General features: G+C 40.2%; 1 protein-coding gene across 4 annotated transcripts in view; it reads left to right on the plus strand.

Moving 5' to 3' along the window:
• cfap20dc (CFAP20 domain containing) overlaps positions 1–27,969 on the plus strand; it is a 356,705-nt gene that overhangs the window by 126,843 nt on the left and 201,893 nt on the right. For all 4 annotated transcript variants that reach the window (XM_059649948.1, XM_048548271.2, XM_048548272.2 and 1 more), the window contains exons 8-10: positions 1,459–1,595; positions 12,826–13,012; positions 23,003–23,149. In XM_059649948.1, coding sequence (XP_059505931.1) covers positions 1,459–1,595; positions 12,826–13,012; positions 23,003–23,149 — 471 coding nt within the window. The remainder of the gene's footprint in view (positions 1–1,458; positions 1,596–12,825; positions 13,013–23,002; positions 23,150–27,969) is intronic.

A 27,969-nucleotide genomic window follows, 5' to 3' on the forward strand; every position in this document is an offset into this window, starting at 1 on the left:
TTCATATGTGAAAGCCAAGTTTTTGTAGTGTTTCCCTCATAACTCTAATACTGGAAAGCAATTTTGAGGCACTTCTTTATACCGCCAGGATTGCTTAAATGTTTGCCTGTGTGTCAGTGACAAGAGGGAAATATAGGTGTGAACTGCTTAGATTACCATGCATATTGGGCATAATTATTTTGTCATTGGTACTTTGGTCGTACAGTTGAGCTTTCAACATTTTACAGCATCTTAAGCTTCTTCAAACTCTTTCATGAATTGTGAATATCATCTGTTATTTTGTCACATGTAGCACTTCAAAGTTGACCACAGTTAAATTTACCTGCATTGACCTGTTCATTTTCATATTTTTCCAACACATTCTGTAAATTTTCTGCTTCTTATTTCAATCTACTAGCTCACCTTCAGTGTCAGTTTTTTAAGTATTTTTAAATTTGACTAATTTGCACTGACTATCTGAATCTGAGTCATGCATATAAATTAGGAACTATTGTGCTCACAACATCAAACATTAAAATACTCAAATATGCTAGTTCATATTTCTTTTCCCATCATAACACACATCTGCTAACAAATCTCTATCTGCTACCTTTATGACAATTTCTTATTCACCTGGTACTTCACCTGAATCTTAACAACTTCTACTTTGTAAATGGTCCATTGTGTGGAACTTCTGCACAGCGTTTTCAAAATCCATGTTCACTGTTACAGGGCATTGCACATTTGATTGGATGCAATTATTTAACAGTGAAGAATGTTCATCAGGCAGATTCTATGATGGCGGACTAAATTATTGTTGTACAGATATTCTGCTGTCTTATCTCTTTTGTCAGTTCCTGTTGAAGTAAAATTAATGTGCCTAAAGTTGTTGATGTCTTTTTTTTAACCAGCCTTTTTGAAAATGTAGGGATTCTATGATTCTACAAGTTCTCTAGTGACAATAACATATTGTATGCGTTTATTACCTGAGAAGTGCCTAGGAGGTTTTATCACATTGATGGTGCTATATAAAAGCATGTTGCTATTATTTTCTACCTTTGTTTTAAACTTATTTGCTGATTTTATGGCTCTCACCTCATTTCTAACTTCTCTTTACACTTATGCTTTAGCACTAATGTCTAACACCATAAATCAGCCCTTAATAAAGTTGGGTAACAAGGTGTAGAGCTGGATGAACACAGCTGGATGAACCCTTCTGAACAAGGGTCTGGGCCCGAAACGTCAGTTTTCCTGCTGCTGTGATGCTGCTTGGCCTGCTATGTTCATCCAACTCTACACCTTGTTATCTGATTCTCCAGCATCTGCAGTTCCTACTATCTCTTAATAAAGTTAGCTTGTTTTTCTAGTGTTGCACTTCAACCGAATCTGTAAACTATTATGTGCTCACATAATAGTTGCAGAGACTGCAGAATTGTAGTGACTGATGTAAATGAAAATTACTCCTCTGTTTTATTTTAGACCAACAGACCAACCGTGGAACAGCCAGTGCACGTAGTGTTAGAACCCAAGACATTTCTCACATTGCTTTCGGATCAAAAGTACTTGGACCACCTCCAACCAGTGGCAGAAAAGCTGGGACAACAGGATCTAAAGATGTAAGCAGCTATTCCATGATATTTGATTTTGTATTTTTTTTACTTCAAATAATATTTCAAACAATACATTGCTATTCTGGCATATTGTTATATTTTGAAGGTACATTTATTCTGTGCTAATATGCTATGGAAGATCGGGAAAAACCTTTCTGTTCTGCCAAGTAGCACTCACTAACTTTTCATTCTCCTTCAATTGCACTATGGTTTAGTGTAGTCTCTGGTTCAGCAGCTGGAGTAATAGATCCAATGGCCCTGGAGGTTTCGTGGTGTTCCGGGGCTGCTTCTGTCTGGACAGCCTAGAAACAAGTTGACCCTCTTTAGCTTAAACGTGTAAGGTTGGAGGGAGGCAGGCAAGGTGAGGATGGGGAGGCCCAGCCATATCCTGGGCGGAGACTCCTGAGGGGGCTGCGTGCCTCCTGGCACTATCTTGTCTCCTTGTGAGGGAGGAGCAAGTGGAGTGTAATCATATTCCTGTCTCCCTGTCCCTGTGCCTTCAGGACCAATCGGTGGGTGCTGGCGGATGGTTGTGCACACTTCCCCAGCAGACTTTGAGGGTGTTTGTTATGTCTCTACGTAACTGTTGTTAACAGCTCTGTGATGGCACACAGATGGTTGTATGATTCTCCAAAGTGCGGAAACTTCTGGGCAGTGATAACCATGGAATCCCAAACACCTGTCTGTCGCTCAGCCAGCTGCAGGACCATTGCAGTGAAGTGCTCACCAGATTGTGCTCCCAAGCTTTCTAAACCTAATATTCTACCCAAGGTATTGTTTGTATTTGGGTGAGGGTGTTGGGTGCAGGAAGCAGCCTCAATTTTGCTTCCTCTGAGGCCTTGATTATTTCTTTATCTGAGGTTTCGAAGGTGCAATATGGGGATGCTGGGTGATACTTAACAGAATTCATGGAGAAGCTAGCTGTAGCTGCATGACACATGACAGTGAAGACATCGGGCCCGTGGTTACAAGTGGTTTGATGAATGAGGCTGACAGCTGGATTAGTGTGAGAGTTGCAGCGGAATGAAGAATGAAGTTATTCAGATTTCAAGACGTGAATGTCTGTGCATCCTTGCCGGAACAGTCCTGGTCTTCCCCTGTTGAGCATCCCCTGACACACACTCACACTCACTCTCCTATCATTAATTGTTTTCTCTTATAATGAGAGAAGAAGAGGGATTGGCTAGGTTTAAAATAGGTGGCATGGCTTTTAATGCTGGTGCAGGAGTTGAGGTGTTCTGAGGGAATGATGGTACAGAGGACATGCAGGGCTAATGGTGTGGGTGTTTGGAGGGATTGAGTGTGAATGAATGAAGATGCTGCAGGTAATACAGAAAGTGATAAAACGTGAGCCTTTTTGGGAGCTGGGTGCAGAGATACAGAGAGAAGAGTGTGACATTTAACCTGGCACAGCAGAGCGGGGTCTAGGCCTGAAATGTCACCTTTTGTGCTCCTGAGATGCTGCTTGGCCTGCTGTGTTCATCCAGCTTCACACTTTGTTATCTTGGATTCTCCAGCATCTGCAGTTCCCGTTATCTCTGACAGCAGAGAAGGCTCTCCTTTCTCACCCATGAAAACATAGTTAGTGGCTGGTGACCTGTGACCTGAAGTGGTAGCTTCCTTTGCAATTTTTATCACGAGGATGAGGACTCCTTTACTCCAGCTTCTCCAGGTCCCTTTTGAAGAATCGCAGTTCCATCTTCCCTTCCACCACCATGTTCTGATTTTGTCCAATGTGTGCTCAGCTTCAGAATGCCGATGCACATCCAGGTGCATGACTTTTAAAGACTGTGTACACAGAAGAGATGCCAGTCTTTCAGCAAATTCTGCTGAGTAGAGAGTTGTTGCAGGAATGGTGTGTGATAAGATAGGACTGGATTGAGATGTGAGTGATGCACTGTGGTCAGTGTGGGTAATTAGTGCAGTGTGTTTGGTAAAATGCAGTGAGAGAACTTGATAGGTCTTGCAGCAAAGCACACTCCAAAAACTCAAAACAGTTTGGATTTAGACAAAAAACAAGTAAGATTTGACTCATAGTGATTATACCCTAAATAGACTGGATGTTATTGATATCTTAAAAATTTTGTCAGGACTTCAGTCACTGACCATGGTATGACAGTGAGTAAGTAATTTGCCTTTGAGTTGTGATTAATTTGACTCTAACCTATGACTTCACTTGTCTGGCAAAATGCTCTGGCCCATCAAAGGCCCAGTCCTAAAACTGCCAGATTAGGAATGTACAACCTATATCCTTTGCATAAAACAAATCTTGATTTCAGTCATAGTTGGCCTTAATGTTGGATTCTCAAATCTGAGGAAATAGTTACCTTATAAATTGCATATTAAATGATCCTTTCATTTTAAGTAGTACCGCAATTAGACCGCCCTAACCTTAAGGGAATGCAAACCTAGGTTATGCCACATTTCCTCATAATATAATCATTCAAGCTGTATATCATTCTGATCAATCTCTGATGTACCCTTTTAAGGCTAATAATATGCTCCAGACATTGTGGCCAAATCTGAACACAGTATTTCAGGTTTAGTCTGATTGAGCCTTTGTACAACTGAAGCGACATTGCCTAACTTTCTAACTACTTTGTGGTAAAAGCCAGCTTTTATTTGCCTCTATGTAACTGTGCAACAGCTTTTCTTTGTACTCTTTGTTTTTGCATTTTTCAGATCTAAAGTAGGCTGCTCTTCTGTGCACATAATTACATAAACCTTAATTTTCCCACATACTTGTCAGTGTCTCTTTCTAATAAACTATCTACAGTGCTCCCTGTGCCTCCTAACTTAAAATCAATTGCAAATATGAACCATTGATAGCCATAGGTGAGGTGCCAGAAGACAAGAGGCTGGCTAACATGGCGCCACTATTTAAGAAAGGTGGTAAGGAAAAGCCAGGGAACTGTAAACTGGTGAGCCTGACATCAGTACTGGGCAAGTTGTTGGAGAGAATCCTGAGGGATAGGATTTACATGTATTTGGAAAGGCAAGGACTGATTAGGGATAATCAACATGGCTTTGTGCATGGGAAATCATGTCTCACTAATTTGTGTTTTTTGAAGAAATGATGAAGAGGATTGATGAGGGCAGAGTGGCGGACATGATCTATACGGTCTTCACCGAGGCATTTGACAAGGTTCCTCATGGTAGACTGGTTAGCAAGTTTAGATCACAGAATAGAGGAAGAATTAGCTATATAGGCCCAGAACTGGCTCTAAGGTAGAAAAAAAGAGGGCAGTGGTGGAGATTTTGTTTTTCAGACTGGGCCAGCGGTGTGTCACAAGGATCAGTGTTGAGTCCACAGCTTTTCGTCATTTATATAAATGATTCGGATGTGAACATAGGAGGTGTGGTTAGTAATTTTGCAGATGACACCAAAATTAGAGGTGTAGTGGATAGCGAAGAATGTTACCTCAGAGTACAATGAGATCTGGATCAGATGGCCAATGGGCCGAGGAGTGGCAGGTAGAGTTTAATTTAGATAAATGTGAGATGCTGTATTTTGGAAAGGTAAATTAGGACAGAATTTGTACACTTAATGGTGAGTTCCTGGGGAATATTGTTGAGCAAAGAGACCTTGAAGTGCAGGTTCATAGTTCCTTGAAAGTAGAATTTCAGGTAGACAGGATAGTGAATAAGCTGTTTGGTATGCTTGCCTGTAATGGTCAGTGCGTTGAGTAGAGAGTTGGGAGGTCATGTTGTGGCTGTACAGGACATTGTTTGGCCCACTAGTCTCGCTGCTGCAGGAAAGATGTTGTTAAAGTTGGAAAGGTTGAGAAAAGATTCACAAGGCTGTTGCCAGAGTTGAAGGGTTTCAGTAATAGTAAGAGGCTGAATAGTCTGGGACTACTGTTTCCCTGCAGCATCAGAGGCTGAGCGGTGATCTTTTAGAAGATTATGAAATCGTGAGGGGCATGTATGGGGTAAATAGACAAGGTATTTTCCCCAAACTGTAAGAGTCCAAAACTAGAGGGCATAGGTTTAAGGTAAGAGAGGAAAGATTTGAAACCGATTTAAAGAGCAACTCTTTCATGCAGAGGGTGGTGCGTATATGGAATGAGCTGCCAGAGGAAGTAGAGGAGGTACAATTACAACATTTAAAAGGCATATAGATGGGTAGAGGAATAGGAAGGGTTTAGGGGGATATGGGCCAAGTGCTGGCAAATGGGACTAGATTTATTTGGGATATGTGGTAAAAATGGATGAGTTGGACCAAAGGGCCTATTTCTGTGCTGCACATCTCTATGATTCATTAGCTCTGTATACCTTCATCCAGCCATTTTTCCAACATTTTTACTGAAAATGTGAAGCTCCAGTGCTAATCCTCTGTGCACATCACCTGTCAGATCCCACCAATTAAGGCACCAAAGCTCTATCTCGACAGTATTCCCATCCGAACCAATTAGTGGTCCAAGTTACAAGGTTTGCTGCAAATCCGTGCTTTCATATTTTATTGAAAATCTTTTTTATACAAAGTTATGAAATCTCACTCTGCAACTTGCTCATACACTCCCACATTCACCTTGCTAATCATCTCTGGAAAAAAAAAGTCAACTTGATTAGTTTGAAATACCCAATCCTTTCTAAATCAGTGCTGAATCTTTTCAATCAACAAGCATTCACTCTTCTTTTGCCTTCTGCCTCTGCTGCTAGATTCAAGCAGCTTGAACATAGTCAATGTTAATTTTTTTGACGACAGTTATCCTCCTTTTCTCTCTTATACAGTGAAGTAACATTTGGGGACCCAAAAGCACAATTCCCATTGTCTAGTTAGTTTTGAAACTTGTTCACTTATGTCCTTTAGTGTCACTTTAGTGTAAGGTCTTCAAAACTTTTTGATCTAAAACAGAATCATAGAATTATTACAGCAAAAGAGCAGGCTATTTATCCTATTGTGTCTACATCAGTTCTGCAAATTATTATCTTACTTAACACCATTCTGCTACCTTTTCCCCTAAAGCTTTGCATAGTATTCTTTTTCAAGTAATTGTCTAATTTACTTTTGAATCCCTCATTTGAACCTGCCTCAATTAAACACTCTCTTGCAATGCATTCCAGATGCTAAGTACTCATTGTGTAAAAATGTTTGTCCAAATATCACTTTTGCTTCATTTACTAATTACTGTAAATCTGTGCCGCCTTGTTTTTGATCCCGTTATGCACGGGAACATTTTTTCCCTGTCTACTTTGTCCAGACTCTCTCAGGAATTCCCTGACGAAGGAGCAGTGCTCCAAAAGCTGGTGATTTCAAAAAAACCTGTTGGACTATAATCTGGTATCATATCTCTTCTGACTTTGTCCACCTCACTCCAACACCGGGACCTATACACCGGACTCATCATGATTTTGAATACTACCAACTCTCCTCTTAGACTTCTTTTCTCCAAGGAAAGTTAGACCCAACTTCTTCAATATGTCTTCATATCCAAAATTCCTCATCCTGGATTTATTTACATAGACTTTGTCTGTACTTTTGCATTCTTCCTAAAGTGTGGCACTCAGGATGCAGTACTCCAGCTGAGACTGAACTAGAGTCTTACATTGCTTCAATATAACCTTCTTCCTCTTATACTTCAGAGCTTTATTAATAAATTCTGGACATCATATGTTTTATTAACAGGTCTCTCAGTCTGTCCTATCACCTTAAATGACTTACGCACATGCATTCTCAGGTGTCTCTGTTTATGCGTCCCTTTTATAATTATAGCCTCTATTCATATAAACTCTCCATTTTGTTCCTACGAGATTGTATCACTTCACATTTTTCTACATGGAATTCCATCTGCCACTAATCTGCCTGCTCCACCTGCTCTTTGAAATTCTGCACAATGCTCCTCACCAGTTTACAATACTTCCAAGATACATTTTATCATCAAATTCTGATGTTATGTCTTGCAAACTTCATATATTTTAGGAAAAGCTGGGGCCCTAACATTGATCCCTGGGGATCTCCACGACAAAAATTCCCCTGACCCAACAGCGTTCATTAACAGTTACTCTCTCTATTATGCCACTCAGCCAGTTTTGTATGCATTTTGATACAGGTTGTTTTATTCCATGAGCTGTAAGTACTTCTCACATGACTGTTGTGAAGCGCTTTTTAGGAAATCCATATTTACAACATCAACAGCATTGCCCGAAGCAACCCTCTCTCTAAACTCTTCAAATAAAGCTTCAGCAAGTTAATTAAACACATTTTTTCCTTCAGCATACCTTACTGGCTCTCCTTAATTTAATCTGATTTAAATTATTAATTTTGACTTAAATTATTCTTTCTAGAAATATCCCCAATACTAAAGTTAAACTCACAGGTCTGTAGTTGCTTAGCTAGTCCGTGCATCCGCCTTTGAACAAGATAATAATGTTTATAATTCTCCAGTCCTGTGCACCCTAATTCTAAGGAGAACTGAAAAATTATTGCCAGTGGCTTTGCAACTTTCGCTCTTACCTCGTCAGTATTCTTAGATCCACCTCCTCTGGTTCAGGTTTTTTATCAGCTTTAAGTACTAACAGCCAACCAATACCACCTCATCATCAATGTCAGATATTTCAAGCAACTCAATAAACTCCTCTTTCTCCAAGGCCAGAGAAGCAGCAGCTTCCTTGTTTAATACATCAGCCATGCCCCATTCTTCCATGTTTGAATCCGCCATTTGGCTACTAATTTGACCCATTCCTTCACTATCCTACTGTTAATATGATTATGGAAGATTTTGCAGTTCTCATTTATGTTAACCACCCGTCTGGCTTCACACGTTCTGTTCTCTTATTTGCTTTTCAACAAACCCCTCAAATTTTTATGTTCAGTCTAATTCTAGGTTGTATTTCCTGCCTGGCATCTATCATAAGCACACCTTTTCCTCTTGGCAATAATTTCTGCCTGCATTTTCAGCCAGGGAGCTCTGGATTTATTTGCTTGCTCTTTTCCTACCAAGAGAACTAAACCCTTATTTTGCCTGAATCATCTCTGCTTTGACAGTGTCTCACTGTTCAAGCTACTGTTTTTTTTCTGCCATTGCGTAACTGAAGGTAATTCAACCCAGATCCATTCTTACCCCTTTGATGTTGGCTTTCTCCAAAATTATTCTTATTCTGGATTTTTTTCTTGTCTCTTTCCATGCTTATCCTAAACCTTATGACACTGTGATCACCATCCCCTAAACATTCTCCCACTGACACTTAATCGACTTGGCCCACCTCATTCCCAAGAATGCAGTGTAGCAATTCTTCCTTTCTTTTTGGACTGGGAGCACACTGATGTAGAAAATTCTCTTGAATACATCTAGCAACACTTGTTCCTGTCTTTACACTGTTACTTTCCCAGTGTATATTTGGATAATTAGAGTCATTTATTATAGCTTTATAATTCTTATACTTTGCCATAATTAGCTTAGCAAATTTGTTCAGCTACATCTCTCCTATTAGTTGATGTCCTATACGCTACACCGAGCAATGTAATTGTATCGTTTTTTTCCCTTAACTTTAGCCAAATTAGTTTATTTTTGTTATTTCTGAGGCATCCTCTTTTTCTGAAAATATAATGCTCTCATTAATCAATACTGCCACTCTTCCATTTCATTATTTCCTATCTTTCCTGAACATCCTAATCCCAGGAATATTTAATATCCAGTTCTGCCCTCCATTGATCTAGGTCATTGTTGTATCCATATTTCCACAAGACACTGTACCTGCAATTCAGCAATTTCATTTATCGCACTCTTTGCATTTACATACAGTAATCCTGATTTAGATGTCACTATTTTCTCTCTTTGACAGAGGAGCAAAAGTAGGCAATTAATCCATCAAGCCTACTTTACTGTTCAATGAGATCATGGCTGACCTGATAACACTCAACTCCACTTTCTTGCCTTTTCCCTATAATTCTTGATTTTCAGACTGATTAAAAATCTAACTATCTCAGCCTTGAAACTGTAATGCCATAGCCTTGAAAGCCATCTGCAGTAAAAATATGCCAAAGATTCACTATCTTTTATATTCACTTGTGGGATGTGGGTGTTGCTGGCTGGCCAGTATTCATTGCCTGTCCCTAATTGGCCTTGAGAAAGTGATGGTGAGCTTCCTTCTTGAACTGCCCTTGTCCATGTGCTGTAGGTAGACCTGCAATGTCTTTAGGGAGGGAATTCCGGCATTTTGACACAGTGACATTGAAGAAACAGTAGTCTGTTTCCAACACAGGATGGTGAGTGGCTTGCACGAGAAGTTGCAGGTGGTAGGGTTCCTACGTATCTGCAGCCCTGTCCTTCTCAATGGAAGTGGTCAAGGGTTTGGAAGGTGGTGTCTAAGTATCTTTGGTGAATTTCTGCAGTGCAATAAATAGGGGGAGATGATGGCCTAGTGTGTCATCTCTAGAATATTACTGCAGTAACTCAGCTAATGTTTTGGGGACCTGAGTTCAAATGCTGCAATGGCAGATGATGGTATTTAAATTCCACTTTAAAAATCTGGAATTAAGAATCTACTGATGATGGCAAAATTACTGTTGATTGTCTAAAAACCCATCTGGCTTATTGATGCCCTTCAGGAAGGAAATCTGCTATCCTCACTTGGTCTGGCCTACATGTGACTCCAGTGCTACAGAAATGTGCTTGACTGTCAGCTAGCCTCTGCAATGGCCTAACAAGTCACTCAGTTGTATCAATCGCTATGAAGTCTCAACAGCAAAATGAAACCAGGCGGACCACTTGCAACATAAACAACAATGGCAGAAAAACCTGTAGAGCTTGCAAAGTCCTCCTTACTAATATCAGGGGGTTAGTACCAAATAACCCTGAGAGAAGAAATTCCTTGTTATCTCTACCTTAAATTTGCAACTCCTTATTCTGAGATTGCCCTCTGATCCTCGACTCTTTCACAAAAGGAAACAACTTTAGATTCTATTCTGTTAAGTTCCCTTAAAATTCTATATGTTTCACTGAGGTCACCTGGGGGAAGGGGAGATTTTGAAGCTTGTGAAGTCCACATCGATACCATTGGGCTGCAGGGTTCCCAAGCGGAATATGAGTTGCTGTTCCCGCAACCTTCGGGTGGCATCATTGTGGCACTGCAGGAGGCCCATGATGGACATGTCATCTAAAGAATGGGAGGGGGAGTGGAAATGGTTCACGACTGGGAGGTGCAGTTGTTTATTGCGAACCGAGCAGAGATGTTCTGCAAAGCGGTCCCCAAGCCTCCGCTTGGTTTCCCCAATGTAGAAGAAGCCACAACGGGTACAGCAGATACAGTATACCGCATTGGCAGATGTGCAGTTGAACATCTGCTTGATATGGAAAAGCATCTTGGGGCCTGGGATGGGGGTGAGGGAGGAGGTGTGGGGGCAAGCGTCGCACTTCCTGCGGTTGCAGGGGAAGGTGCCGGGTGTGGTGGGTTTTGAGGGGAGTGTGGAGCGGACAAGGGAATCACGGAGAGAGTGGTCTCTCCAGAAGGCAGACAAGGGTGGGGATGGAAAAATGTCTTGGGTGGTGGAGTCGGATTGTAGATGGCGGAAGTGTTGGAGGATGATGTGTTGTATCCGGAGGCTGGTGGGGTGGTATGTGAGGACGAGGGGGATTCTCTCTTAGGGTGGTTATTGCGGGGGCAGGGTGTGAGGGATGTGTTGCAGGAGACGCGGTCAACCGAAGGTTGCAAGAACAGCAACTCAAATTCCGCTTGGGAACCCTGCAGCCCATTTGTATCAACGTGGACTTCACAAGCTTCAAAATCTCCCCTTCCCCCACTGCATCCCAAAACCAGCCCAGCTCGTCCCCTCACCCCACTGCCTCCCAAAACCAGCCCAGCTCGTCCCCGCCTCCCTAACCTGTTCTTCCTGTCACCTATCCCCTCCTCCCACCTCAATCCGCACCTCCATTTTCCACCTACTAACCTCATCGCCTCCTTGACCTGTCTGTCCTCCCTGGACTGACCTATCTCCTCCCCACCTCCCCACCTATACTCTCCTCTCCACCTATCTTCTCCTCTATCCTTCTTCAGTCCGCCTCCTCCTCTCTCCCTATTTATTTCAGAACCCTCTCCCCATCCCCGTCTCTGATGAAGGGTCTAGGCCTGAAACGTCAGCTTTTGTGCTCCTGAGATGCTGCTTGGCCTGCTGTGTTCATCCAGCTTCACACTTTGTTATCTTAGATTTTCCAGCATCTGCAGTTCCCATTATCTCTGATTACTTTTATATTTAAATGCCTTCAAAATAAAAGCCAGTACTCCGTTCACTTTCCCTATTACCTGCTTAATTTGGATGCCAGCTTAATGTGAGGACTTCCAAATTCTTCTATCCTGGAGCTTTCTGCAGTTTTTTTTTCCATTTAAACTATATTTGGCGCCTTTATTTTTCCAGCCAAAGTGCACACCTTACATTGTCCCACATTATATTCCACCTACCAGACTTTTCCCATTCAATCCCTCTGTAAACTTTTTGTGTTATGCTTCCCACCTATTTTTGAGTCCTCCACAAACTTGGCTATTGTACATTCACTTTCCTCATCCAAGTCATTAATATATAGTGTAAATGTTTGTGGCCAGCATTGATTCCTAAGGTCCTCCACTAGTTACAGGTTGCCATCCTGAAAATGCCTCTCTAGTGATGGAAGGTGTCATGAAGCAGCATCTGCTCGGTAATAACCTGCTTAGTGCCAAAGCCACTCAGCTCCTAACCTCATTACAGCCTTTGTTCAAACGTGGACAAAAGAGTTAAATTCCAGTGAAATTATTTGATAGTACTCTTGTGAATCAACATTTAATTTTAAAAGTGCCTACAATTACAAGCTTCTTACTGATTTTGAAAATGCTACCAGAGTTGCAAACTGGGAATAATGAGACGATGATAAAATTTTCTCGCAGGAACTGGAAAAAACATAGAAAGAAGGAAATGACAATGCAACAAAGAGAGTGATAGGCAGAACAGGATCAAATTTAGCACAAGGAAGAAGAGTAAGAAGATAGGGAAGAACAAAGAACACAAGAGTCTTTGAAAGAAAAGCTACTTTACAAACTCTTGAATTTTCTTTGTGGCTCTTTGCCTGGCTTTGGTATTGTTACGATTGTTATCTCTTTGCTTCTATATGACCACATTTATCTTTGAATATTTTAATCCATGAATGACATTACATTTACTAGTTTAATTCAACTCTCTGTCAAATTAATATATTTTTTAACCAATAGCATATTTCTAAACTGATGCAAGATGAATTCTGTTCATTTTCTGGTTTTAATGCTTTAGTTATCAGTCTTGGTGGATAACAAAACAGCCAGATCATCTTACCAACCTCATTATAATAAAGATGCCATATCAGAAAGGTTGACTGGCAGATCAGAAAGACGGACTTCAAGTCGACCAGAACCAGCTAATCAAATAAATGAAGAAAATATTTGCTTTACAAAGCAAACATCTGGGGCTGTTTGTTTGGGTAAGAAACAATAAATAGTAGAAACCTTTAAGTGTCACAATTAAATCCAGAAGAATTAGAAGTACCAACATTGAGTTTCCATAGAATGAGTTTTCTCCCAATCAATGTTTGATGTTTTGATGCAGTATTTTTCCAACAATTTTACCTCCATGTGCATTGATTCTCCTTTTACAAAGTATTCTTATGTGAGGTTTCCTATGTGCTTGCTATGTTTACAGGTGTTTCCTCAACTGTAACATTTTTAACTTGAAATGAGCTTAAACAATGGATTCATTGTTCATTTTCCAATTCTTTTCATGGATTATGCTACATCTTTAGCATATTTATGTTTGTTTGCTTTTTACCATCACTTTTCATTTTCAAAACCCAAACTGTCCCCACCCTATCACACATTCTTGATTTGTTTCAACTTCGATTTGTGTCTTATGCTGAAAAATGTCTAGTAAATTCATTGTCCAATTCCCCTGATGATAGCCTCTTGTGATTTTCCAGTTTGATTAATCCACTATTGGCAGGCGTGCTTTCAGCTGTCTATTTCCCGGGAGCTCCCTTTACTCTTTTAAGACATCCCTTAAAACTTGCTTCTCTAAACAAGAGATAGTAACAACTGCCAATGCTGGAGTCAGAGATAACACAGTGTGGAGCTGGAGGAACACCACAGGCCAGGCAGCATCAGAGGAGCAGGAAAGTTGACATTTTGCGTGAGGACCCTTCTTCAGAAAATGAAGAGTCCCGAACCGAAATATTGACTTTCCTACTCCTCTGATGCTGCCTGGCCCGCTGTGTTCCTCCAACTCCACATTGTGTTTTCTCTAAGCAAGATTTTGGTCAACTGACCCAGTAGTTTCTTTTAAGACATAGTGTCAAATTTAATTAGATTTTGTGAATTGACATGGGATATTTTATTCAAAATACACAAAAGGCCCTATATAATTTTACCACTTCATTGCTAACGTTCACTGACTCTCTGTATAAAGGGCAAATGATCTGAAAATCTATAAAATCTTTACAAACAAGAATATAAGAAAATAATAAATAGGAGTAGGTATAGACAACATATCTTGCCAACCCTACCATTCAATATGATCTTGACTGATCTTCAGCTTTAATTCACTTTCCCATTCGCAGTTAATATTCTTTAAATCCCTGAAAGTCCAAAAATGTTTTATTTTGAGCATACTCAAGATGGGGTATCCACAACCCTCTGGAGTGGAGATTTCCTAAGATTCATAATGGTATGAGTAAATAAAATTCTCATCTCAATCCAAAATTTTGTACTGCTCATCCTGCAACTGTGCCTCTGTGATCTTGATATCCAAGGCCGGGGGAACAAACTTATAGGGTCCATCCTGTCAAACACCTTCCGAATCTTGTTTGTCCAATGACTGCATCTCTTGTTCTTCCAAACTTCCTAGGGAATAGGTCCATTTTACCCAACCTCTCATCCAAGGAAACTCTGTAGTGAACCTTTGCTGTTCTATCTAAAATGCAAAAATACCCCCTGCCATTAGATTTGGAGAATAAGCCCTGGGTTCTGGCTCCCAAATTACCTGAACATTGGTCTGGAGACTGGATTTTGGAATTTAGAATCAGTCTGGCCCACCAGGACTTAACAGTGGCAACCTCAGGCTGTTGAATACTGAAGTGGGCTGCAAAGTAGATCGCCTTTATTCTTTGCATTTTTACCAAATTGTTTCATTAAATTTTATGCTCCCCAACTCAATGCTGATACTGCATTTACTCATTCCCTGTGTCATATTCATTCCCTACTCAAACTCATGCCAATCCACCCACTACCAACGCCTTTTACACTATTTGTGTCAATTCACTCATTATCCACCTTGAAAAACTTCAGCAGCACTGTTGAGATGAAACAAAATAGAGGCATAAGTATATATTGGAACATTTACTATATTGAAAAAAAATACACTTAATCATGTAGATCCATGCAAAAATCTGTATTCTCAAGTGCTCAATCCTTGTGTAAATAAATATGCTTCTTTCCATAACCTGGCATCAAAGGAAACTAATTGTTTAATAACCTCTTTGACTTCTCAATCAAACTGTGAACTGAATACGTGTAGCATTCACAACAATGTGGATAAATGAACAGCACAAATAGAAGTAAACAGATAAGATCTAATAGCCATGATGGAGATGTGGTTGCAGGGTGCCCAAAGCTGAGAACTGAATCTTGTAAAGCTTTCACCATATAGGAAGAAGTAGCACCATTGAGAAATGATCATGTCAATTAAGAATCAATTTAAATCTAGACCAGGAAAACTTAATTAGCACGACAATAAAACAAAGAACTGTGGATGCTGGAAATCTGAAGCAAAAACAGAATTTGCTGGAGAAACTCAGCAGCTCTGGTTGCATCAGTGGAGAGAAAACAGAGTCACCATGTCAAATGACTTTTCTTAAGGGTCTCTCAGTTCTGACAAAGCATCACTGGACTCAAAATGTTAATTCTGTGGTCTCTCCACTGATGCTACTAGGGCAGTCAAATTCTAGAAATATAGATTAGGTAACTTTTAGAACAATATGTTGAGAAATGAACTAGAGAATTAACCATTCTTATCTGATATTGTGCAATAAGAAAGAGCTAGTTAATGGAAGAATGACTGTAATATTTGAAAGAATTTGGCATAAAGCCTGAAAGCGAAGTAGTTCCATCAGAAACTTGGGCAGAATTTTCCTGGACCCTGAATAATGAGGACAATAGCAAGTCAGTTGGAAGGCTATGGTGAGAGCGGAAACGTTAGATTCTTGACATGGAGATTTAAAAAGTCTGATTTGGTGCCTTAGGTTTGAATGCCTAGATATGAATCTCACTCATCAGTGACAAAAGACATATTTAGAATAGCGAGTTTTGAGAAGATTTGTAGCTCAGGTTGAGGTTCTGGATGTGAGTTTGCTCGCTGAGCTGTAAGGTTAGTTTTCAGACGTTTCATCACCATTCTAGGTAACATCATCAGTGAGCCTCCGACGAAGCACTGGTGTTATGTTCCGCTTTCTATTTATCTGTTTAGGTTTCCTTGGGTTGGTGATGTCATTTCCTGCATTGGTGATGTCATTACCTGCTCTTTTTCTCAGGGGATGGTAGATGGGCTCCAAATCAATGTGTTTGTTGATGGAGTTCCGGTTAGAATGCCATGCTTCTAGGAATTCTCGTGCGTGTCTGTTTGGCTTGTCCTAGGATGCATGTGTTGTCCCAATCAAAGTGGTGTCCTTCCTCATCTGTATGTAAGGATACTGTTCAACAAGCTTAACAATCAAAACGAACGTCATCTACAAAGTACCTTGCAAGAAATGTGACAAACACTACATTGGACAAACTGGCAGAAAGCTAGCCACCAGGATACATGAACATCAACTAGCCACAAAACGACATGACCCACTATCACTCGTATCCTTACGTACAGATGAGGAAGGACACCACTTTGATTGGGACAACATATGCATCCTAGGACAAGCCAAACAGACACGCACGAGAATTCCTAGAAGCATGGCATTCTAACCGGAACTCCATCAACAAACACATTGGCTCCAAATCAATCTACCATCCCTTGAGAAAAAGAACAGGTAATGACATCACCAACGCAGGAAATGACATCACCAACCCAAGGAAACCTAAACAGATAAATAGAAAGCGGAACATAACACCAGCGCTTTGTCGGAGGCTCACTGATGATGTTACCTAGAATGGTGATGAAACGTCTGAAAACTAACCTTCCAGCTCAGCGAGCAAACTCACATCCAGAATATATTTAGAATCATGGAATTCCTACAATGCAGAAAGAGGCCTTCCAGCTCATCAAATCTTCACTCACCTTTGGAAAAACATCCCAATCAGACCCACAACTCCTCATCCCACCTATCCCTGTAACCTTATATGTTATCTTTTAACTGTGGCTAACCCACAAGCTGCATACAATTTTTAGCTTGATCAATCCACCTAACCTGCACATCTTTGGACTGTAAGAGGAAACCAGAGCACCCAGAAGAAACCTGCACAGACACGGAGAGAACATATGAGCTCCACACTGTCTCTCAAGGCCGGAACCAGATTTGAGTCCCTGGCACTGTGAGACAGCAGTGCTAACCACTGTGCCATCATGATGCTATTTGCATGTATTAATATCACATCATTACCTAATCACACCTCATGTATGTGCAGTTTGTTTTTAACTCAAGCTGTGGCAAAAAACCAGACGGCGACAATTCCCGCCGTAAAAATCTGGATGTATATCTGGCAACTGCAGCTTATTGATATCTTCTCTAGGTGTCCACCTTGACCAGACTTCACCAACATCACACAGCATTCTCAATGTACAGCAACTGCCTACATGTGCCATTGAAAGAGGTTGACACCATATAAGTACCAGCTGCAGCACATCTGTCTCACTTACTTGTTCCACTTTAACATTGTAGTTTGGAGCTCACTAACATCATACACTGCAGTAATGCTGCCAGGGCATTTAGCATGCTGGGTCAGGCACCACATCGTGCAGAAAAAACTGCATATACCTCAGGACTGTAAATTTGCTTTCTTGATACCCATTCGTTTAGCACCTAACGTTTTCGAGAAGATTTGTAGCTCAGATTATGCATGAGATTGCAGACTTGCTTACTGTGCCGATGGGTTTGGTTGCAAACGTTTTGTCACCCTGTTAGGTAACAACGTCAGTGTCCCTCTGGTGAAGCGTTGGTGTTCTGTCCCACTTGTTATTTATATGCCTCAGTTCGTTGGGGTGTTTGGTACCACTTCCAGTTCTGTTTCTCATTGGTTTGTACACAGGGTCTAACTGAACAAAAACAAAGTTGTTGGAAAAGCTCAGCAGGTCTGGCGGTACCTGTGAAGGAACAAACAGAGTTAATGTTTTGGGTCCAGTTCTGAGGAAGAGTCACTGGACCTGAAACATTAACTCTGTTTTTTTCCATGGATTAAGAATAAATAGACAGAAAGGGGAGAGTAGGAATAAATGGGTCATTTTAAGGTTGGTAGGAGTGACTAGTGGAGTACCACACAGATCAGTGTTTGGCCTCCAGCTATTTATATTTTATATCAATTGTTTGGATGTGGGAATAAATGTAATATTTCCAAGTTTACTCATGATACAAAACTAGGTGGCATTGTGAGTTCTCAGAAGGTGCAAAGAAGCTTTAAGTAGGCTGACTGAATTGGAAAGAACATGTCTGATGGAATGTGATGTGGAAAAATCCTGAGAGGAAAGACTGATATGTAGAGTATTTCTTAAATGGTGGTAAATTGGGAAGTGTTGATGTCCGAAGGGGTCTGGGTATCCTTGTTCGTGAGTCACGGAAAGCTAGCATTCAGGTACAGCAGACCATGGGGAAAGTAAATGGTGTATTTGCATTTATTACAAGAGAATTTGAATATAAAAGTAAAGCAGTTTTGTTGCAATTATTTAAAGCCTTTGTGAGACCATATCGTGAATATTATGTACAGTTTTAGTCTCTGTACCTAAAAAAGAATACACTTGCCTTTGAGGCAATACAATGGAGATTCAGCAGATGTATTCTTAGGCTGACAGAATTGACCTAGAATGGGACATGAGGAGTATCGGGGCGCCGTTGTGAGCATACAAGTTCTAGAATAGCTCGAGGGTAAATAGAAGATGAATATATTCCCTGGCCAGAAGTGGGAGGACCCTTAACCAGATACACAGTCTCGGAATAGGAGGTAGGTTATTTAGAACCAAGATGAAGAGGAACCTCTTCACACACAAAATGGGGAATTTTTGTAATTTGTACCCAAATGGCTGTGTGAAACTCAGCCACTGATTATATTCAACTCAAAATTTCTTAGATTTCTAGACTTTAAAGACATCAAGGAATATGTGGTTAATGCAGGAAAATGATGTTGAGGTAGAAGATTAGCCTGATTTAATTGAGTGTTTGAACAGACTTGAAGGGTCAAATGGCCTACCTTGGTTCTGAGATTTCTCTGCTGAGTTAATTATAGCTTGTGGAAATGAAACAGACATTCATTGCATTTGCCCTTGGTGAATGTTAACAAACACCTCAAAGAGCTTTCTAAACTCTTATTTGTACAAAGTGCATTTTTTTATTTTAAAGGACTAAGCATTTAAATACCTTTAGAGCACAACTGTTCTATAGACATTTTCCTTCCATGAAGAGCATGTATGCCCACTATAAACATTTGTGACTCACAATGAGTTCATGTGACCCTGCTGAATTTTGATGTTTTGCTTGACATCACCTCCCTTTATCAATTAAAGTGAATTCTGTCAAAAATAGAGGCAAGACTTCAACACCCAGGTTCCACAGATCACCAAAAATTGAGGCCCAAACTTCGACATAGGACTTCAGGCCTGATCTCACCAAAACCCTGTACAGGTTCCTAAGACACTTCTCACTGTGTATTCCCACCTTCCTTTATTGAATCTCTATACTTCTTTTCCCTCTGAACACTCCAACTCCTCAGAGCCTTGTGGAATGCCATAATCAAGTAAACTATTTCACTAAATCATAGTTTTGTATTTGTGTCCATGAAGAATGATAATTTTATTTAATTTGCTTTCACTGTGTTGGCCTGAACAGTAATGATATAATTTCAGATTCATAATTATTTATTACCTTAATTTTGTATCACTGCATCAGAGTCTGAAACTTCACTTTCCTACATTTGCTCAAAAATGAAATGCTTGTATAATGATGAAAATTGATATTCATGTACAGCCTTTAATGTGGTTGTGTTTGCAAGTGTTATCAGACAAAATTTGAATCAAGACACATGAGATACTTAAAAAAGATGGTCATAAAGTTGGTAAAAGAGATATGTTGACAAAAATGTCTGCTGTTTGATGGATTTCCAACAATTGAAATCTTGGAAATTTGCCATTTTAAACATATGTTTTAACCTTCAAAGCTAGACCAAGGTCAGGAAGTAACTACAGAGCTGCGATTGGGGGAGTGAGTAACTGTTAGACAGACAAAATCTTGATGAAGGGTTTCGGCCTGCAACATTGACTTACCTGCCCCTCGGATGCTGTCTGACCTTATGTGCTTTTCCAGCCTCACACCAGTAGATTCTGGCTTCCAGCATCTGCAATCCTCACTGTCTCAAAATCTAAGAGCAGTCACTCTTGAAGAAAAAAATTCATCGCTTCCATGCTGGCTTTTTCAGTTCCTCCAATCATGCTTTTCTGTTTTTCCAAAGGTAGAATCCATAACTGGAGGAGCAGCAAAGGTTGGAGACAGTGCAAGTTATTCTGGCTGGTGGTGCTGCTGTCACCATGCAGAGGACTTCCAGTTGCTTCACCACCAGAGAACTGTTAACTTTCTCTCACTTTAAGGGTTTCCTATGCATAGTCTTTTATGTATTGGACTATGATTGACCAAGTAATTTAAAATTGCAAATGAGGGATAATTTACTCGTCTGAAATATGATTATCCTGATTTCTATGGTATTGCATCAAACTGACATTTGAATGTAATGGTTCTTGACTACAGGATAATTCTGCTGAATCAGTCAAGATCAGGCAGTTCAGCAGAGATAAGCAATTGAATCTGGTAAGATCCTGACATGTGACAATAGTGGATAGGTTGCTAAGTCTTTAAGACTTATGCTGCTACCTTTTAAGTAAATAAACCAGTGGTGGTGGTTGTAGACACAATGACAAACAAAATAAATGATCAAAAGTCAGACATGCAGGCATTTATTTAGTTAGTTGTTAGTTTATATAGATTCCTTCCTATTTCAGATTTATGTTTCATTCGCAGATAATTTTGAGACTTTTGTCTTTGGCCACCTATGGAAGTAAGTTTTGAATGAGTATTTTGAGGGCAGAAAGTCAGAGAGGAAGATGGAGAGCTTTATGAAAATATTCCAAAATTTTTAGAACTTGGTTTACTGAAGTCATGACTGTCAATGATGGGAAAATTAAAATTGGTTAGGCATTAGTGTGGTTCGTAATTCCCACCTGCTCTGAATTTTCTGACCTGGATTGAGAACAAGTATTAACAAGTCTTAAATGTACCCTTAATTCTGTTCCATGCCTTTAACACTGGTTTAGTAATGTTCTTTTGAAATGTTTTATTATTCCATTTGGAACTGATGCTTAGCCTGACAAAACTTCATTTGGATCAAATGTGGCAAGACAAAAGTTTTCCAAATTTTGTTTTGGGAAAGTATCTACCTATAATTTGTTGGCATGATGCCTTTATAGAAATGATGCACTTCGAGCATGTAATTCATTTCACAATGTTGATTTTTCATTTATTCTTTTGTGGGATATGGGTGTCACTGGCTAGGACAGGAGGCTATTCTTCCTTAGTTTCTTGGTACTTTATCTCAGCATTTGTTAGTCATCTCTAATTGCCTTGCAAAAGGTGATGATGAGAAGTCTTATTGAACAGCTGCTGTTGATGTGTTGTAGATACATCCATAGTGTTGCTCTAAAGGGTGCTCCAGGGCTTTTAGCCAAAGACAGTGAAAGCGATATAGTTCCAAGTAAGAATGGTGTGTAGCTTGGGGGGGGAACATGCAGGTAGTGGTCTTCCCATGCTTTTGTCTTTCACCTTTCTGGGTAACGGAGGTGGTGGATTCATAAGATACTGCTAAAGGATGCTCGGTGAGTTGCAGCAGCCCAGCTCGTTATGTTATACGCGCTGCTGCTGTTGTGGATCAGCAATTGAGGGAGGGAATGCCTAAGGAACTAGACAGGGTACCAATCAGGCAAACTTCTTGTCGTTGATTCTGACAGTCATCTTGAATGTTGTTGGAGCTGCAGTCATCTGGGCAATTAGAGAATATTCCATCACAGTCTTGATTTATGTCATGTTGATGGTGGAAAGGTTTTTGGGAGTCAGAAGGTGAGTTACTGGTTGCAGAATTCCCAACCTCTAGCAAATTCTTGCAGCTAAACTATGTAAATGGCTTGTTCAATTCAGTTTCTGGCCAGAGGTAACCCTGGGAAATTGATAGCAGAGGACTTAGTGATGGCATTACCACAAACTGTTAAACTATTAAAGGCTATTGCATGGCATGAATTACATAAATATAGCTTGCCATTCACCAATCCAACTGTTGCCCAGCTTATGTTGTTTGTAGATTGGGACTACTTTAGGATCTGAGCAGTCACGAATGGTATTCTAAACATTGTGCAGTTGGTAGTGAACATCCCTACCTCTGACCTAATTATGGGGGAAGGCCATTGATGAAGCAGTTGAAGGTGGTTAGGCTAAGGAACTCCTGCAGCAATGTCTTGGGACTGAGATTTTGGACTCCATCAATCACAACCATCTTCATTTGTTCTAGGTATGATTCCAACCATTAGAGAATGTTCTTCCCGATTCCCATTGACTTCAGTTTTGCTAAGTCTCCTTGATATTACGTTTTGTTCATTGCTACCTTTATGTCATGGACAATCATTCTCACCCCCTCTCAATACAAAGAGAGGTGGGTGTAAGTGTTTGCAAGGCACATTAATCTGTCCAAATAAGGAGTGACAAGGAAACACCAGAAAGATCAACTTAATAAAGTATTAGTGAGGTAATAGTAAATTTCTATAATGTTACTTTTTAACAGATGTCTTGTCACGGGATTCTGTGTGTTATGTATATTGGCCAATGTTTCATAAACAAACAAAAACAGAAATTGCTGGAGAAACTCAATTGAAGAGACTCCCTGAGGAAGGGTCACTCGCCTCGAAACAGTAACTCTGTCTTCTCTCCTCCTGGTCTGAGTTTCTGCTGCAACTTTTGTTTTTGTTTATTCCAGATCTCCAAAATCCACAGTTGTTTGCTTTATTTTATATGAGAAAATTTCATAGTTCATTGAGGATCTGGGAAACTTGGGAATAAAAATAAATAATGTAAATATTAGAAAGGAGTTTGTTCTTTATTCTTAATGCCTTGATTTGGTAGTAATTATATCATATAAACCAGAGAAATACAGATAGCATTCTTCTAATCACTTTATCTCATTCTTCTCATTGTAAGCTAAACCTAAAAATGAGATTGAAGTTTTATCAGAAGAACATCAACTTGAAAAGCCTCAACCCCCACAGGAGCAGTGTTCCGACAGGAATAATCGTAGAAAATCACGTTTACAGCTGAGTGATGTGGAAAAGAATGACACAATTGATGGTAATGCTGCTCAATCTCTAAGTTTCTTATGTTCTATTTTGTGCATATAAATATAAAATGAAATATTCCCGTGCATTTGTACAAATAACATTCATTGATACATATGTTAGACTAAAATTTGGAAGCACAACAAACACTTTGTAGAAAGCTATGCGACTACTACTTTTAAAATTATAAACAATGTTCATGTATTAATGGTGTTTATGGTCTATTTCTGGATGAGGAAAGCTCTGCTCTCCTTAGCGTATGTACTTCTATATTAATGTTCAAATCACACTCAGGATTTGTTCAAAGTCCATGAAAAATAATGGAAGCAATTTCAAGTTTAAACTTTTAAGAAATAATAGTTATTCATTCATTTCTCTCCACAAATATTGCTAAAGTAGATATTTGATCTAAGTAAATGCAAGACGCACTCATCTCTAAAAGTTTTTCTCTTGCATCATGAGAGAGTATTTCATGGGGTCACAATTCCTGGCAAATTTTAGCCTATTATGGCATTGATGATATTCAGTGAGAAAGAATTCTGAAATTATTATTAAAGGTCAAATTTAACACTACATTAATAAAAATGCCTGGCCCTGAAATATGTACCAGCAATGAGACAAGATGGTGTGGTTGATTAACATAGTGTCCTTACTTCTGGGCTTGCAGACGACACAAAGGTTGGAGGTGTCATTGACAGTATAGAGGGCTGTTGTAGGCTGCAGCAGGACATTGACAGGATGCAGAGATGGGCTGAGAGGTGGCAGATGGAGTTCAACCTGGGTAAATGCGAGGTGATGCATTTTGGAAGGTCGAATTTGAAAGCTGAGTACAGGATTAAGGATAGGATTCTTGGCAGAGTAGAGGAACAGAGGGATCTTGGTGTGCAGATACATAGATCCCTTAAAATGGCCACCCAAGTGGACAGGGTTGTTAAGAAAGCATATGGTGTTTTGGCTTTCATTAACAGGGGGATTGGGTTTAAGAGTCGTGAGATCTTGTTGCAGCTCTATAAAACTTTGGTTACACGCACTTGGAATACTACATCCAGTTCTGGTCACCCTACTACAGGAAAGATGTGGATACTTTGGAGAGGGTTCAGAGGATGTTTACCAGGATGCTGCCTGGACTGGAGTACTTATCTTATGAAGAGAGGTTGACTGAGCTCGGACTTTTTTCATTGGAGAAAAGGAGGAGGAGAGGGGACCTAATTGAGGTATACAAGATAATGAGAGGCATAGATAGAGTTGATAGCCAGAGACTATTTCCCAGGGCAGAAAAGGCTAACACGAGGGGTCATAGTTTTAAGCTGGTTGGAGGAAAGTATAGAGGGGATGTCAGAGGCGGGTTCTTTACACAGAGAGTTGTGAGAGCATGGAATGCATTGCCAGCAGCAGTTGTGGAAGCAAGGTCATTGGGGTCATTTAAGAGACTGCTGGACATGCATATGGTCACAGAAATTTGAGGGTGCATACATGAGGATCAATGGTCGGCACAACATCGTGGGCTGAAGGGCCTGTTCTGTGCTGTACTGTTCTATGTTCTATGTTCTATGAATTTGGCACAGTCTGAAAGATGATTTCTCTCTGTTAGTCTTTAAATGTCCCATATAAACTGTCATTGAGTACTTTGAGTTCAGTTTTAGATTCCTCAAAACAAAACTGTTCTAATTTCAGCAAGGAGCTGGCTCAGAAATAATATGGCAAATGAGCACATCTTGTTTTAGAAATCTGTAGAATGAAAAATCCAGGTTTGAAACATTGAGCAAATCCTTCAATCAGAGGCTTGATGACATTCTGCAAGTATACATTTCAATTTGAGGCTGCCCTCAGCAATGATGTTCTTTCCATGGAAAGTAGAAGCATCACTTCTCAATTGATGTTTGTGGAATGAATTGAGTTCCTCAACTTGTTCTCATATCTTGACAAGTTAAATTGTGGGGTTATGACAAGGAAAGGTTTGGCAAAGGAGAATATTTTCAATGAGCGCTGTTTCATGAAACAGAAAACTCTGCCTTGATGTCAAGGGCAGTCACCCTTATGTACTCCTTTAAGTCCAACTATTTTTTCCGTTTTTGCAGCAAAGCATAACAAAGCCCGGAGCAGATTAAGCCTGATTGAACTCAAATTGAGCATCAGTGAGCAGGTTATTGTTGAGTAAATCTTGCATGAAAGCATCTTCGATAATACTTCCTATTACTTGTTGATGGTTGTGAGTAGATTTTGTGGGTTGGGGGGAAAGATATTGTGGTGATGTGGTAATGCCCCTACCTCTAGTCCAGGAAGCCAAGGTTCAAGTTCCATCTGCTGTGTGTAATAACATCTCTGAACGGGTTGATTAGAAAATATATTTGGCTTAGGCTGGAAACAATGACATAGTGTCTTTTTCATTAGCCCAAATGTTTGAGAGAAAATCATGAATTTGTGTGTGTTGATCTGGTGCAAGATAATTTCCTGTATATTCATTTATCCTTTTCTCCCTGCTTTCTAATACTGTGTCATGCACATGCAGTTAAATAGTAAGAACGTGAGATGGAGGAAATGTGTTGAAATGTTGCCAGCCTTAAGCAGGATTTTCGCAAGGCATCCAGTGAACAGCAGCTTGATTAAGAACAAGCTGAACGTGAACCCTCATTAAGTGAGGCAGTTGGGTCTTTTACTTCAAAAGGGAAATTGGTATAAACAAATGCAGAGCTCCCGAATGACAAAGGAGAAAGAAGTTAAGATAAGTAAAAACAAGTGCCCTTTTGACAGGTATCAGGTAGAAAATATACTTGAGGACCAAGATGAATATAAGAAGATTCAGACAATTTGTGAAAAAGTAAATCAGTGAAACAAAGAGCAATTATTGGAAAAGATGAGCAGCAGACATAAAGGGGAAAGTCAAAGTTTTTGATATGCAGATAAATTGTAGGAGAATGGTAAGAGGAGAAGGATTGATTAGATTCTAAAGAGGATTTATGCTTGGAGGAGAGGGCATGGTTCAGGTATTAAATTAATACTTTCCATCTGCCTATGTTAAGTAAAGAATTGTTGCCCACAGTTTCAAAGAAGGAAACTGTATTTAGAAAGGTTAAAAATTAATAAGGAGGGAGTGTTGGTACTTATTGTAAAGAGGGCACTGGGATCAAATGAGCTGCATTCAAGGCGATTGAAGGAAGTTAGAGTGGAAATTACAGGGACACCAGCCATAATCTATCAATCTTCCCTAGAACTCAGGAGCAATACAAGAAGAATGGAGACTGCAAACATATTCAAAAATGGACCTAAGAATAAGACCAGAAGATACAAGTCAATCAATTTAACTTTAGTGGCGGGAAAGCTTCTACAAATAGTTAGTTGGGACAGAATTTGTAATCACATGGGAAATGGTGCATCAATTAGAAAGAGGCAGAGTAGAGTAAAGGTAACCAGGGAGTTACCCTCGGAGTCCTCAGCATTGACTCCAGATCCTGTGAAGTCTCAAGGCATTAGGTTAAGCATGGACAAGGAAACCTTCTGATAATCACCACTAACCTCTCTTGACTGATGATTCAGTGCTCCATGTTGAACAACACTTGGAGGAAGCATTGAGGGTGGCAAGGGCAAAATATACTCTGCGTGGGGGATTTCAATATGCACCACGAAGAGTGGCTCAACAGCAGTACGATCGAGCTGGTTGGGTCTGAAAGGACATAGCTGCTAGACTGGATCTGATGGACATGAGGAGAGAACCAACACGAGGGGAAAAACATGCTTGCCAGTGTGCTGGCTGCAGATGCATCGGTCTTTGACAGAATTGGTATTAGTGACCACCGCACAGTCATTGTGAAGACAAAGTCTTGCCTTCACATTGACAACATCCTCCATCCAGTTATGCGGCACTGTCATGGTGCTAAACAAAACAGACTTCAAACAGATGTAATAACTCAATATTGAACATCTATGAAGTATTGCAAGTCATCAACAGCAAGAGAATTTACTCCAGCACAATCTGTAACCTAATGGCCCACCATTTCTCCCACTCTATCATTATCTATCCAGCCAGGGGATCAACTTTGGTTCAGTGAAGAGTGCAGGGGGGCAATGCCAGGAGCAGCACTGGGCACACCAAAAATGAGGTGTCAACCTCGTGAATCCGCCACACCAGACCATTTGCATGCCACACAGCATGAGCAGCAAGTGATAGTTAGTGCTCATCAATCCAACAGATTGGGTCTAAGATCTGCAGTCCTGCCACATCAAATTGTGAATGGGGGTGAACAATTAAACAACTCACTAGAGAAAGAAACTCCACAAATATCCGTGTCCTCAGTGATGGGAGCCCAGCAGATCAATGCAAAAGATAAGGCGGTAACCTTCAAGTTGGAATGCTAAGCAAATGTTCTATCTTGGACTCCTCCAGTGGTCCCCAGTATCATAGATGCCAGTCTTTGGTCAATTCAGTTCTCTTCACATAATATTAAGAAATGGTTGCAGGCAGTTCATACTGCGAAGGTAATGAGCCAGGACAAAATTCAGGTGACAGTGTTGAAGGTTTGTGCTCCAGAACTTCTGCTGTCTTCACCAAGCTGTTCCAGTAGTGTTCCAACACTGGTATCCATGCAATAATATGGAAAATACCCCAGGGATGTCCTGAACACACACAGCCAGACAAATGCAATCGAGCTGATTACCACCCCATCAGTCTACTCTCATTCATGTAAAAGATGGGAAGTGTCATCAACAGTGCTATCAAGCAGCACTTCCTCAACTATACCATGCTCATTTTTCCCAGTTTGGATTCTGCCAGCACCATTCAACCCCTGATCTCATTACAGTGGACGAGCTCTCCATTGATTGGAGTCATACTTGACA

This window comes from Stegostoma tigrinum, chromosome 11 (genome assembly GCF_030684315.1).
Source record: "Stegostoma tigrinum isolate sSteTig4 chromosome 11, sSteTig4.hap1, whole genome shotgun sequence".
NCBI lineage: Eukaryota > Metazoa > Chordata > Chondrichthyes > Orectolobiformes > Stegostomatidae > Stegostoma > Stegostoma tigrinum.